Below are 12859 nucleotides of genomic sequence, written 5' to 3' on the forward strand. Positions count from 1 at the left end.
TCAAAACTAATCTAAAAATGGCCTATTTCAGTGATACAATGCTGAGAATAACATTGGAAAGAGCAACCGGAATAGGCTGTGACCTCGCATGCCAGTTCCACCATACAATTGGCCACAGCTGATCATTTCCCACAGCTCAGCATCGCCTTCCTGCACTAAAGTCCATATCTTTCGGTCCGTTTCCTTAGTCTGAAAGGTCCCGACCCAAAACATCATCTCCAGAGATGCTGCCTGACCCACTGAGTCACTCCAGCACTTTGTCTTCCCATGTCCTTAATATCTAAAAAAACATCTATCTCTTGTTTTGAATATCCCCAGCAACTAAACCTCCACATCTCGAAAAGGAAGTCAACTTCAAAGATTTACAATCCTCTGGATGAAGAGATTTTGTCTCATTGCTGTCTTGAATGTCCAATAATTTATTTTAAGATGGTGGTCCCTGATTTTGGACAACCCATTCTTGCTTTTCTTGGGTGACAAGAATGGACCAGCAATGCAGTCTCCACTGGACGGCCATTTCACTGGAGCATGATGTCGCTGCTCCTGGACTTAAATCCCCCCTCAATCAAAGTCAACATCTCATCAGTTCATAAGTGATGAGAGTAGAATTAGGCCATTTGGCCCTTCAAGGCTACTCCACCATTCAATCATGGTGGCTCTATCTTTCTGTCAACCCCATTCTCCTGCCTTCTCCCCATGACTTTTGACATCCTTACAAATCAACAACCTCTCAATCTCCACTTTAAAAATACCCATTGACGTGGCCTCTGCAGTCGTCTGTGGCAATGAATTCCACAGATTCATATTCTCGGACTAAAGAAATTCCTCATCTCCTTTTTATAGGTATGTCCTTTTATTGTGAGGTTGTACCCTCTGGTCCTGGACTCTCCTACTCATGGAAACATCCACTCCCAGGTCTTTCACTATTCTGTCGGCTTCAATGAAGTCCCCTCCCCCAACTCTTTTGCTTCTCTAATTGTTTTCATGCCAATTTTCAGTGAGAACGTCCTCTCGTTAAGATGCCATTGAGTTGGAGAGAGTGCAGAGAAGATTTCTGAGGATGTTACTGGGTCAGCATGGGTAACTTGGGCTGAAGGGCCTTTTTCTGTGCTCTGACTTTGAGAAAGATGTTTTAATGGGGTGCCTTGGAGTCAGAGACTTTTGCGAATGAAAGAGATGTGCCTCTGGACGTTTGGGAGCTTGTTTCCTTCCTATTTCCCAGTTAGGAAATGGATGAAGATTCCCACAGGGACACCAGCACTTTTCCATCCATCACCATTTCCAAACAAAATGTTGGCTCTTTCGGAGGACTGTACCTCTACCACGTGGTCCCTCTGCTCTCCGACAAGTTGGGCAAATGGAAATTGAAGTTGCACACATTGGAATCTGAATACTTGACTGAAGTTCAAATGAACCTTTTGCATTTTTAGACTACGGTCCACGTTTCCATTCACCGACCACTCCACCAATCCAGGGTATGTCCTGAGCCCAGTGATGCTTCATCGAGACATGAGTGGAGAAAATGCAAGTGTGAAGGTCTCCATCGAAATCGAAGAGTTTCAGCAGCCAGTCACATTCACCTGTGATGGTAAGCAATATTATTTACACCGAAACATAGATTGTCAAAAGTGTTTCGGGACAATATGTGTATTGATTTTATAGAATCATGCATGGATGGTACTTTCCTATCACACGTGACATACCACACAGTGAAATTCCTTGTTTTCAAGGTTTCAAGGTCAGTTTATTGTCACATGTACCAGTTAAGATACAATGAAATTTGAGTTACCGTACAGTCATACCAAGTGAAAAGCAACAAGACACACAACCGCATAAACGTCAACGTAAACATCCACCACAGTGGATTCCACATTCCTCACTGTGATGGAAGGCAATAAAATTCAAACCTCTTCCTCTTTGTTCTCCGTGCCCCCCCCCCCTCCCCCCACGCTGTCGGGGCAGTCCAACCATCCACAGTCGGGGCGATCAAAGCCCCTGCAGCTGATGATCTTTGCCCCCGTCAGGGTGATCGAAACTCCCACGTCGGGGCGGTTGAAACTCTCCGCGGCATGGAGCTCCCGAGTCGGCCTCTTCTTACCAGAGACCATGGGCTTCACATTGTTAAAGTCCGCAGGCCCGGCGGTTGGAGCTTCGATCCCCCGCAAAGTCCGGCAGACTCCAGCGGCTTGGAGCGCCCGTTGGTCTCCAGGAAAGGCCGCTAACTCCACAATGTTAGGCCGCAGTAGGGACGGAGATACAATACAGAAAAAAAAATCACATCTCTATCGAGGTATGAGATTTAAAAAAGTTTCCCTCTTTGTTCTCCCTGCCCCCACCGCCCCCCCCCCCCCCCCCCACGCTGGGTCCCTCTTTGTTCTCCGGGCCCCCCCCCCCCCATGCTGGGTCACTCTGTTCTCCGTGCCCCCCCCCCCACGCTGGGTCCCTCTTTGTTCTCCATGCCCCCCCCCCCACGCTGGGTCCCTCTTTGTTCTCCATGCCCCTCCCCCCCCCACACTGGGTCCCTCTGTTCTCCGTGCCCCCCCCCCCCCATGCTGGGTCCCTCTTTGTTCTCCGTGCCCCCCCCCCCCCCACACGCTGGGTCCCACTGTTCTCCATGCCCCCCCCATGATGGATCCCTCTTTGTTCTCCATGACCCCCCCCCATGATGGGTCCCTCTTTGTTCTCCGTGCCCCCCCCACGCTGGGTCCCTCTTTGTTCTCCGTGCCCCCCCCACGCTGGGTCCCACTGTTCTCCATGCCCCCCCCCACGCTGGGTCCCTCTTTGTTCTCCATGCCCCCCCCCCCCCCCCCATGCTGGGTCCCTCTTTGTTCTCCGTGCCCCCCCCCACGCTGGATCCCTCTGTTCTCCATGCCCCCCCCCCCCCCCCACGTTGGGTCCCTCTTTGTTCTCCGTGCCCCCCCCCCCCCCCACGCTGGGTCCCTCTGTTCTCCGTGCCCCCCCCCCCATGCTGGGTCCCTCTGTTCTCCGTGCCCCCCCCCCCCCCCCCACACTGGGTCCCTCTTTGTTCTCCCCCCCCCACACTGGGTCCCTCTGTTCTCCCTGCCCCTCCTCTCCCCCCCCCCCCCCCCCACGCTGGGTCCCTCTTTGTTCTCCCCCCTCCCCCCCCCCATGCTGGGTCCCTCTGTTCTCCCTGCCCCTCCCCCCCCCCCCACACTGGGTCCCTCTTTGTTCTCCCCCCTCCCCCCCCCACACTGGGTCCCTCTGTTCTCCCTGCCCCTCCCCCCCCCCCCCACGCTGGGTCCCTCTTTGTTCTCCCCCCTCCCCCTACCCCCCATGCTGGGTCCCTCTGTTCTCCCTGCCCCTCCCCCCACGCTGGGTCCCTCTGTTCTCCGTGCCCCCCACCCCCCCACGCTGGGTCCCACTGTTCTCCATGCCCCCCCCATGATGGGTCCCTCTTTGTTCTCCATGCCACCCCCCCCCCACGCTGGGTCCCTCTGTTCTCCCTGCCCCCCCCCACACTGGGTCCCTCTTTGTGCTCCTAGTCATACAGAATGGAAACGGTCCTTCGGCCCAATTTGTCCATACCGATCTTCATGTCCCATCTACACTAGTCCTACCTACTTGCGTTTGGCCTATATCCCTCTAAACCTGTTCTATCCATGTACCTGTCTAAATCTTTCTAAAATGTTGCGATAGTATTTGTTGGAAATTAAAGATTGCCAAATACAATGCATTAATTGGCAACGACGTAATCAATGCCACATTTTTAAATGGTTGTAAGATACAGCATGGAAACAGGAACTTTGGCTGACCGAGTCCACGCCGACCATCGATCACACGTCCACACTAGTTTTATCCCACGTCTGCATCCACTTTCTACACCCTCGGGGACAATTTACAGAGAGCCGATTAATCTACAAACCCGCACATCTTTAATATGTGGGTAGTAACCAGAGCATTCGGAGTAAACCCACGGGGTCACAGGGAGAAGGGCTAACTTCACACATGTTGTGATAACACCCCTGGTCAGGATTGAAGACGGGTCTCTGGTGCTGTGAGGCAGTGGTTGAGTTAGCTTTTGTCTCTGTTGCCCTAAATGAGAGATGCTGGTAAATTACAGTGGTCTGTCTGCATTATCCAAAATAAAACTTGGAGACTGTATTTCTGAAGTTGAAAACTGCAAATCTCTGAACTTTTTTACAGATGTGTAGAAGTGGCCTCAAATATCCAGACTTAGCAGCTGGATGCAGTCAAATACATTTTGAGCAATTACTTGTGCAAATGGCATGGCTCGATGCTCTGATAATGAACATGAATTATGGATTTTACATTCACAAGGAGGTGGTTTATCCCTGCGGCCTCTTCACCCTCACTAACCCCTCAAAAACATAAGCAGGAAGATTCCAGTGGGGGACTATCCTTTTGTTGAGGGTGGCACAGTTGTGCAGCTAGTCGAGCCGCTGCTTCACAGCGCCAGACAGACGTGCAGGATTGTAGGTTAACTGGCCCTAGTGTGTAGGGAGTGGATGAGAAAGTGGGATAACATCGAACTAGCGATCGATGGTCGTGTGAACTTGGTGGGCCGAAGGGCCTGTTACCATGCCGTATTTTTCAATTTAATTCCACATCTCTCGGCTGCTTTGCCACCATTTATGGAGCTTCAGGTTCTGTGGGATTCTTTTTTCATGTGCAATACCTATTTTGAGGTTTTATAATGTGCAGGCATGTTCCCAAGCACACAGGGTTCAACAACAGGATGTCTGCTGAGGGAAGGATCTGAATATTTAATGGAATGGCTGGAATGAAAATGTTTGTTTATCTTGATCTTTGAATAAAGCAGAAATGACAAGCTCCTCTTGGCAATAGGATCATTCAGAAGGAATCTGAGTTACAGAATCGTCTAAAGAATTGTAAGGCAATTATTTTTAGCAGCTTATTGTCTTTACCGTATGGATGTGATCCAAATTTTTTTTAAAGCTAAATATTTTCAGACTGGGATAAGAAGTGAATTTGCCTCTACATTGGTTGTCCATTGACTCGGCTAATTAATGTAGCCAATAATTCGACTAGATATACTTTTTAATTTTGTGCTCAAACAGGCCCTTTAGGTTTAGGTTCTTTATTGTCCCGTGTAGCAAGCTTTTTTCCGCATTCTATCCAAACGGATCAGATAATACTATGCATGAACACAGTCGTCAAACTCAAATACAATAGGTAGAGCAAAGGGGAAGATAGAGTGCAGAATATAGTTCTCAGCATTTAGTGCCCCAGTTCCAGAGACAAAGTCCAATGGGGTAGAGTCCGCAATGGGGTAGAGGTGAATCGGACAGTACCCTAGCTTATGGAAGGACCGTTCAGAAGCCTGATTACCGAGGGGATGAAGCTGTTCCTCAGTCTGGTGGTGTGCACTTTCTAGCTTCTGTACCTTCTGCATTATGGGAGCAGGAAAAGGGTAAAATGTCAGGAGCGGGACATGTTTGATTAGATTGGCTGCTTGTTTGAGGCATCATGGTGTAGATGGAGTCAATGGGAGGGACCTGAGGGCCATATTTTCCACACACAGGGTGGTGGGTGTATGGGACGAGCTGCCAGAGGAGGTAGTTGAGGCAGGTACTATCACAACATTTAAAGACACTTGGACAGGTAAACGGATAGGAAAGATTTAATGGGATGTGGACCAAACGTGGGCAGGTGGGACTGGCATTGATGGAGCATGTTGGTCGGTATTGGCAAATTGGGCCTGTTTCCATGCTGTATGCTTATTCATAAGATCACAAGTGATAGAAGCAGAATTAGGCCATTCGGCCCATTAAGTCTACTCCGCCATTCAATCATCGCTGATCTATCTCTTCCTCCTAACCCCATTCTCCTGCCTTTTCCCCATAAACTCTGACACCCGTACTAATCAAGAATCTATCTATCTCTGCCTTAAATATATCCACTGACTTGTGGCCTCCACAGCCTTGTGTGGCAAAGAATCCCACAGATTCACCACCCCCTCAATAAAATAATCCCTCTGACTCAAAGAAAAGAAAGCCGCTTGTTCTGATTCGCAAACGAGTCTATCGAGTCTTGTCCTCTGTTTGATCTGAGCTTATTCAGAATCAGCCAGACTGGATATTTCAGGGTGCATGCAGACTGGGCCAGAATTAACTTCAGTTTTGACACCTGAATGTACAGGTTGACTCGTTTTGATAAATACAAGCTTGCCGTTTAATAGAAAGGTTTTCAGTGTTCATGCTTTTCACCACTAAACACTAACCTTAACTGTGAACTGCTACGGGCAGTCTTTGGTGGCACTCTGGGTTTTTTGTGCTGCAACACTGTTGTGGTTATTTATTTATTGCATTTTTGATTGCTAGATATTGTCTATGTGTAGTGTGTATACAGGTCTCTTTTGCTGCTGCAAGTAAGAATTTCATTGTTCCATCGTCAGTACTTCTGACTATTAAACACTCGTGACTCTTGAAAAATGACTGAGTCATATGTACCTGTACTTTAATTACACGTTGTTATGACCAAGTTTCATGTCCAACAAAATGATTCCTTTAAAAGACAGAGTGCTGGTGTAACTCAGCGGGTCAGGCAGCATCTCTGGAGAACATGGATAGGTGACGTTTTGGGGTGAGTCTGCAGACTTGGATCTGAAACATCCAGAGGTGTTGCAAAACAGAGAAACCAGGAACTGCAGATGCTGGTTTACAAAAAAAGTCACAACGTGCTGGAGTAACTCAGCGGGTCAGGCAGCATCTCTGGAGAATAGGGATAGGTGACATTTCTTCAAAGAAGGGTCTTAACCCGAAATGTCACCTGTCAATGTTCTCCAGAGATGTTGCCTGGCCCGCTGAGTTACTCAAGCACTCTGAAACGTCACCTATCCATGTTCTCCAGAGATGCTGCTTGACCCGCTGAGTTACTCCAGCACTTTTTTTGGTAAACCAACATTTGCAATTCCATGTCCACTATTCCATGAATTGTTTTCAAACTTTGTAAATGTGAAATGGCAAGAACGGTGATGATATAACTCCCTTTTTTAAAAAAAATGCCCGGTGTCACCGGCAAAATTATCTTTATTTTTAAACAGGCCATCAGATTTACGTCTGAGTGCTGAAGTACTCTCTGTCTGCTTTAGCAAGCCCCAGCCTCCCTCTGATCAGCATGAAGCTGACATTAATGTCACAGCACTGGAGTGTCATTCTAAATATCCAAGAGTCTTGTTTTTTTCATGTTTTAAACATGTTTACATATCCAAACAATCCCGCTGAGCCAGTGTGTAGGAAAGAACTGCAAATACTGGTGGAAACCAAAGATAATGCTGGAGTAACTCAGCGGGTCAGGCACCATCTCTGGAGAGAAGGAATGGGTGATGTTCCGGGTTGAGACCCTTCAGACCGAGAGTCGGGGGAAAGGGAAATGAGAGATATAGAAGGTACATGGGACAAATAAATGAAAAATGTGCAAATAGCAACAATGATCAAGGAAAGGTGGAGCCCACAATGGTCTATTGTTGGCTGTGGGGTAGGTGGTAACGAGCTAAACAGACAGTGAAACTCAACAGGACGACAGTGAAACCTGTACGACTGCTGGGGAGGGGGGGGAGGGACGGAGAGAGAGGGGATGCAAGGGTGACTTGAAGTTAGACCTTTCTGTCCTGACCCTCCCCCATTGTCAGAGTGAGGCCAAACGCAAATTGGAATAACAGCACTATGTGTACAACCCAGTGGGATGACTATTGATTTCTGTACCTTCAAGTAACCCTTGCTCTACATCCCTCTCCCACCCTAGTCATTGCACTAGTTTCACTGTCGTCCTGTTGAGTTTCTGTCTGTGTAACATGTTATCACTACCACACAGCCAACAATGGACCATTGTGGGCTTCACCTTTCCTTGATCATTGTTGCTGTTTTTCATATCTTTCATTCATTGGTCCTATATTTTCTCTCTTTTCCTTTTCCCCTGACTCAGTCTGAAGAAGGGTTTCGACCCGAAACTTCATCTATTTGGATCTGTCTTCACTAAGGATGGTACAAACAATCTCCTAGATGTTCTAGTGGCCAGAGATCCTAGGGTGACGGAGGAACTGAAGGCTGATAAATCCCCAGGGTCTGATGGTCTGCATCCCAGAGTACTTAAGGAGGTGACGCTAGAAATCATGGACGCATTGGTGATCATTTTCCAATGTTCTATAGATTCAGGATCAGTTCCTGTGGATTGGAGGGTAGCTAATGTTATCCCACTTTTTAAGAAAGGAGGGAGAGAGAAAACAGGAAATTATAGACCAGTTAGTCTGACATCAGTAGTGGGGAAGATGCTGGAGTCAATTATAAAAGACGAAATTGCGAAGCATTTGGATAGCAGTAACAGGATCGTTCCTAGTCAGCATGGATTTACGAAGGGGAAATCATGCTTGACTAATCTTCTGGATTTTGTTGAGGATGTAACTGGGAAAATGGACTGGGGAGAGTGGGTGGATGTGGTGTACCTTGACTTTCAGAAAGCCTTTGACGTCCCACATTGGAGATTAATGGGCAAAATTAGAGCACATGGTATTGGGGGTAGGGTACTAACATGGTTAGAAAATTGGTTAGCAGACAGAAAGCAAAGAGTGGGTATCACAAAATGCTGCAGTAACTCTGCAGGTCAGGCAGCATCTAGGAGAGAGGGAATGGGTGATGTTTTGGGTCGAGACCCTTCTTCAGACTGATGTCAGGGGGACGGGACAAAGAAAGGATATAGGTGGAGACAGGAAGACAGTGGGAGAACTGTTCTCCCTCTAGCTTCCTGTCTCCGCCTATAACTGTTCTTTGTCCCGACCCGCTGACATCAGTCTGAAGAAGGGTCTCGACCCAAAATGTCACCCATTCCCTCTCTCCTAGATGACACAAAGCTGGGTGGCAGTGTGAACTGTGAGGAAGATGCTATGAGGTTGCAGGGTGACTTGGACAGGCTGTGTGAATGAATGAATGAATGAATGAATGAATGAATGAATGAATGAATAGGTTTATTGGCCAAGTATGCAGATACAAGGAATGTGCCTTGGTGCTCCGCTCACAAATGACAACACAAACATACAGTTAATAATTAATAATTAAGCATAAACACATCAAAACAATAAGGATACAACATTACGGTCTAAACATGTGGGTGAAAATAAACCAGAGCAAAAAAGAGACTACAGACTTTGGTTATTGAGTAGAACTATCACTCGTGGAAAAAAGCTGTTTTTATGTCTGGCTGTGGCTGCTTTGACAGTCCGGAGTCGCCTTCCAGAGGGAAGTGCTTTGAAGAGTTTGTGGCCAGGGTGAGAGGGGTCAGAGATGATCTTGCCCGCTCGCTTCCTGACCCTTGCAGTGTACAGTTCGTCAATGGGGGGAAGGTTGCAGCCAACAACCTTCTCAGCTGCGCGAACGATCCGTTGCAGCCTCCGGATGTCGTGCTTGGTGGCTGAGCCAAACCAGACCATGATGGAGAAGGTGAGGACGGACTCAATGATAGCAGTATAGAATTGGACCATCATTGCCTGTGGCAGATTGTGTTTCTTCAGTTGCCGCAGGAAGTACATCCTCTGTTGGGCCTTTTTGACTGGAGTCGATGGTGGCCCCCCATTTAAGGTCCCTAGAGATGATGGTTCCAAGGAACTTAAATGACTCCACAGATGTGACTGTGGTGTTATTGATGGTGAGTGGGGGGATGGGAGGGGGATCTCTTCAAAAGTCTACAATTAGTTCCACTGTCTTAAGAGCATTGAGCTCCAGGTTGTTGCGATGGCACCAGGACGCCAGCTGTGTCACTTCCCATCTGTAGGCAGATTCCTCCCCATCCTGGATCAGTCCAATCAGGGTAATGTCATCCGCAAACTTGAGGAGCTTGACAGAATAGTCTGTGGAGGTGCAGTCGTTGGTGTAGAGAGAGTAAAGGAGAGGGGAGAGTACGCAGCCTTGCGGTGCTCCTATGCTGAGGGTCTGCGGGTCCGAGATGTGCTTTCCCAGCCTCACATGCTGCTTCCTGTCTGTCAGGAAGTTGATGATCCACTGACAGAGGGGTTCAGGCACAGTCAGCTGGGAGAGTTTGTAGTGTAGTAGCTCTGGCACAATGGTGTTAAATGCAGAGCTAAAGTCCACAAACAGAATCCTGGCATAGGTCCCCTTGTGGTCTAGGTGCTGGAGGATAAAGTGCAGGCCTAGATTGACTGTGTCGTCCACTGATCTATTGGCCCTATATGCAAACTGCAGGGGGTCCAGCAGAGGGTTTGTGATGTTTTTCAGCTGGGCCAGCACAAGTCTTTCAAAGGTCTTCATGACTACAGAGGTCAGTGCGACAGGCCTGAGGTCATTAAGACCAGTGATCCTTGTCTTTTTGGGTACAGGGACAATAGTGGAGATCTTGAAGCAGGCAGGGACAATGCAAGTTTGAAGACTGGTTGAAAATGTCTGTGTAGACCGGTGCCAGTTGTTTGGCACCGTGCTTGAGGGTAGAGGGGGAATGCATTTAGAGAATTGGCCTCCACTGCCTTCTGAGGCAGAGAATTCCACAGATTCACAACTCTCTGACTGAAAAAGTTTTTCCTCATCTCCGTTCTAAATGGCCTACCCCTTATTTTTAAACTGTGGCCCCTTGTTCTGGACTCCCCCAACATGTTTCCTGCCTCTAACGTGTCCAGCCCCTTAATAACCTTATACGTTTCGATAAGATCTACTCTCATCCTTTTAAATTCCAATGTATACAAGCCTAGTCGCTCCAGTCTTTCAACATATGATAGTCCCGCCATTCCAGGAATTAACCTAGTAAACCTACCCTGTACGCCCTCGATAGCAAGAATATCCTTCTTCAAATTTGGAGACCAAAACTGCACACAGTACTCCAGGTGCGGTCTCACTAGGGCCCTGTACAACTGCAGAAGGACCACTTTGTTCCTATACTCAACTCTTGTTATGAAGGCCAACATTCCATTGGCTTTCTTCACTGCCTGCTGTACCTGCATGCTTCCTTTCAGTGACTGATGCACTAGGACACCCAGATCTCGTTTACTGGGCTGTTTTCATGTTTGTTTAGACTAGAGATATAATGTGGAAACAGGCCCTTCGGTCCACCGAGTCTAAACAGACCATTGATCACCTATTCACACTAGAGGCAATTTAAAGAGGGCCAATTGACTTACAAAACTGCACGTCTTTAGGATGTGGGACGAAACTCGTGCAATCTCTGGGAGAACATGCAAACCACACAAACAGCTCCTCGAAATTTGTTTTTTTTAAAAAACGGGTTCACTTGCAATGTTTGCTTTGTGGCGGTTGATGCAAATCTCAAGGGTTCAAGTATAGAAGTCGTTTAATGTGAACATTGGCATTGTATCAACTCGGGTCTATATACGGACAAGAAATGTGCATGTCTTGGCTTCACTTGGGGAGACGCAGATTAACCATTGCCTTTGGTTGAGTCAGCTATGTAAATTTTCTTTTCCATTGTGTACTTCCAAAAGAGAGAGAATCCCCTCTTGCGGCTCAGTGTGAACTGTTGAGGGGCAGGGATGAACAGTGTGAACTGTTGAGGGGCAGGGATGAACAGTGTGAACTGTTGAGGGGCAGGGATGAACAGTGTGAACTGTTGAGGGGCAGGGATGAACAGTGTGAACTGTTGAGGGGCAGGGATGAACAGTGTGAACTGTTGAGGGGCAGGGATGAACAGTGTGAACTGTTGAGGGGCAGGGATGAACAGTGTGAACTGTTGAGGGGCAGGGATGAACAGTGTGAACTGTTGAGGGGCAGGGATGAACAGTGTGAACTGTTGAGGGGCAGGGATGAACAGTGTGAACTGTTGAGGGGCAGGGATGAACAGTGTGAACTGTTGAGGGGCAGGGATGGGGTAGACAGTCAGACCCTTTTCCCCCAGTGCACAAATGTCAAAGACCAGCGGACATGGCTTTCAGGAGAGGTGGGCAAAGTTTACAGGAGATGTGCACTGTGAGGCTTTTTGTCTTGCTGTGCAGGTCTCCTTCAACGTTGGTGGTTTGAAAGATGGCAGTGGCTGCCTGGCCCGCCCTGCCTGTGTTGTTGGCGGCAGATATGATAGTGGTGTTTAAGGCTTTTAGATAGGCACATGGGTATGCAGGGAATGGAGGGACATGGATCACGTGCAGGCACAGGAGATTAGTTTAACTCGGCATCATGTTTGGCACAGATATTGTTGGCTGCAGGACCTATTCCTGTACTGTACTGTTCTGTGTTCTGAACTCCATTGCTTTGAATTTCACTTACTGGGAACTCTAGCCATTGAGTCATAACGCAAAAAGACAGGCTCGTCAGCCCAAATTGCCAATGCCGACCAAGGTGCCCCATCTACACTAGTCCCACCTCCTGCACTTGCCCCTTATCCCTCCCTATCCATGCGCCTAGCCAAATGTATTTTTCGTGCTCAAGTCTTTCATAATATTTTGAGAAATAGTTCCACAAAGAAGCTTACAAATCAACCTTTCTTCCATTCTACTTAGAGGCTGGGCACCACCAAATCTACCCTTGTTGAGAGACACTTTCTCTTGCCTTCGACATCCCTCGTCAGGGTTGCCACAACTATTCCCCACACGCACCTTAGAATAATTCAATAAAACTGAATGCATAACACAGCTGAGTTAGGACAGATCTATTTTTGATTGCAAATGCATCCCTCAAATCAGATGTGCTAAAAATATTCAGGAAATGTGCTTCTAAAAGTATTTGTAATTTTGATAACCTACAACTTTATCTTGACATCTGCAGCAATGCACATTTTTATCTTTCATCTTGCATGGCTGAACTTGAAGATCTTGCTTTTGCAAACAGCTTCATATTTGATGCTCATCAGACTTTGCTACCTTTACAGGCACAGCAGGTAGAGCTGCTGCCTCACAGCTCCACAGGCCCGG

The 12859-nt window shown here is 47.7% G+C and overlaps 1 protein-coding gene across 3 annotated transcripts in view; it reads left to right on the forward strand.

Annotated features, from left to right (window-relative positions):
• The window catches only part of pik3c2a (phosphatidylinositol-4-phosphate 3-kinase, catalytic subunit type 2 alpha), a 141429-nt gene that overhangs the window by 41647 nt on the left and 86923 nt on the right, over positions 1 to 12859 (forward strand). For all 3 annotated transcript variants that reach the window (XM_078414953.1, XM_078414954.1, XM_078414955.1), the window contains exon 5: positions 1431 to 1588. In XM_078414953.1, the coding sequence (XP_078271079.1) occupies positions 1431 to 1588 (158 nt within the window). The remainder of the gene's footprint in view (positions 1 to 1430; positions 1589 to 12859) is intronic.

The sequence above is a fragment of the Rhinoraja longicauda genome, chromosome 18 (genome assembly GCF_053455715.1).
Source record: "Rhinoraja longicauda isolate Sanriku21f chromosome 18, sRhiLon1.1, whole genome shotgun sequence".
Classification (NCBI taxonomy): Eukaryota; Metazoa; Chordata; class Chondrichthyes; order Rajiformes; family Arhynchobatidae; genus Rhinoraja; species Rhinoraja longicauda.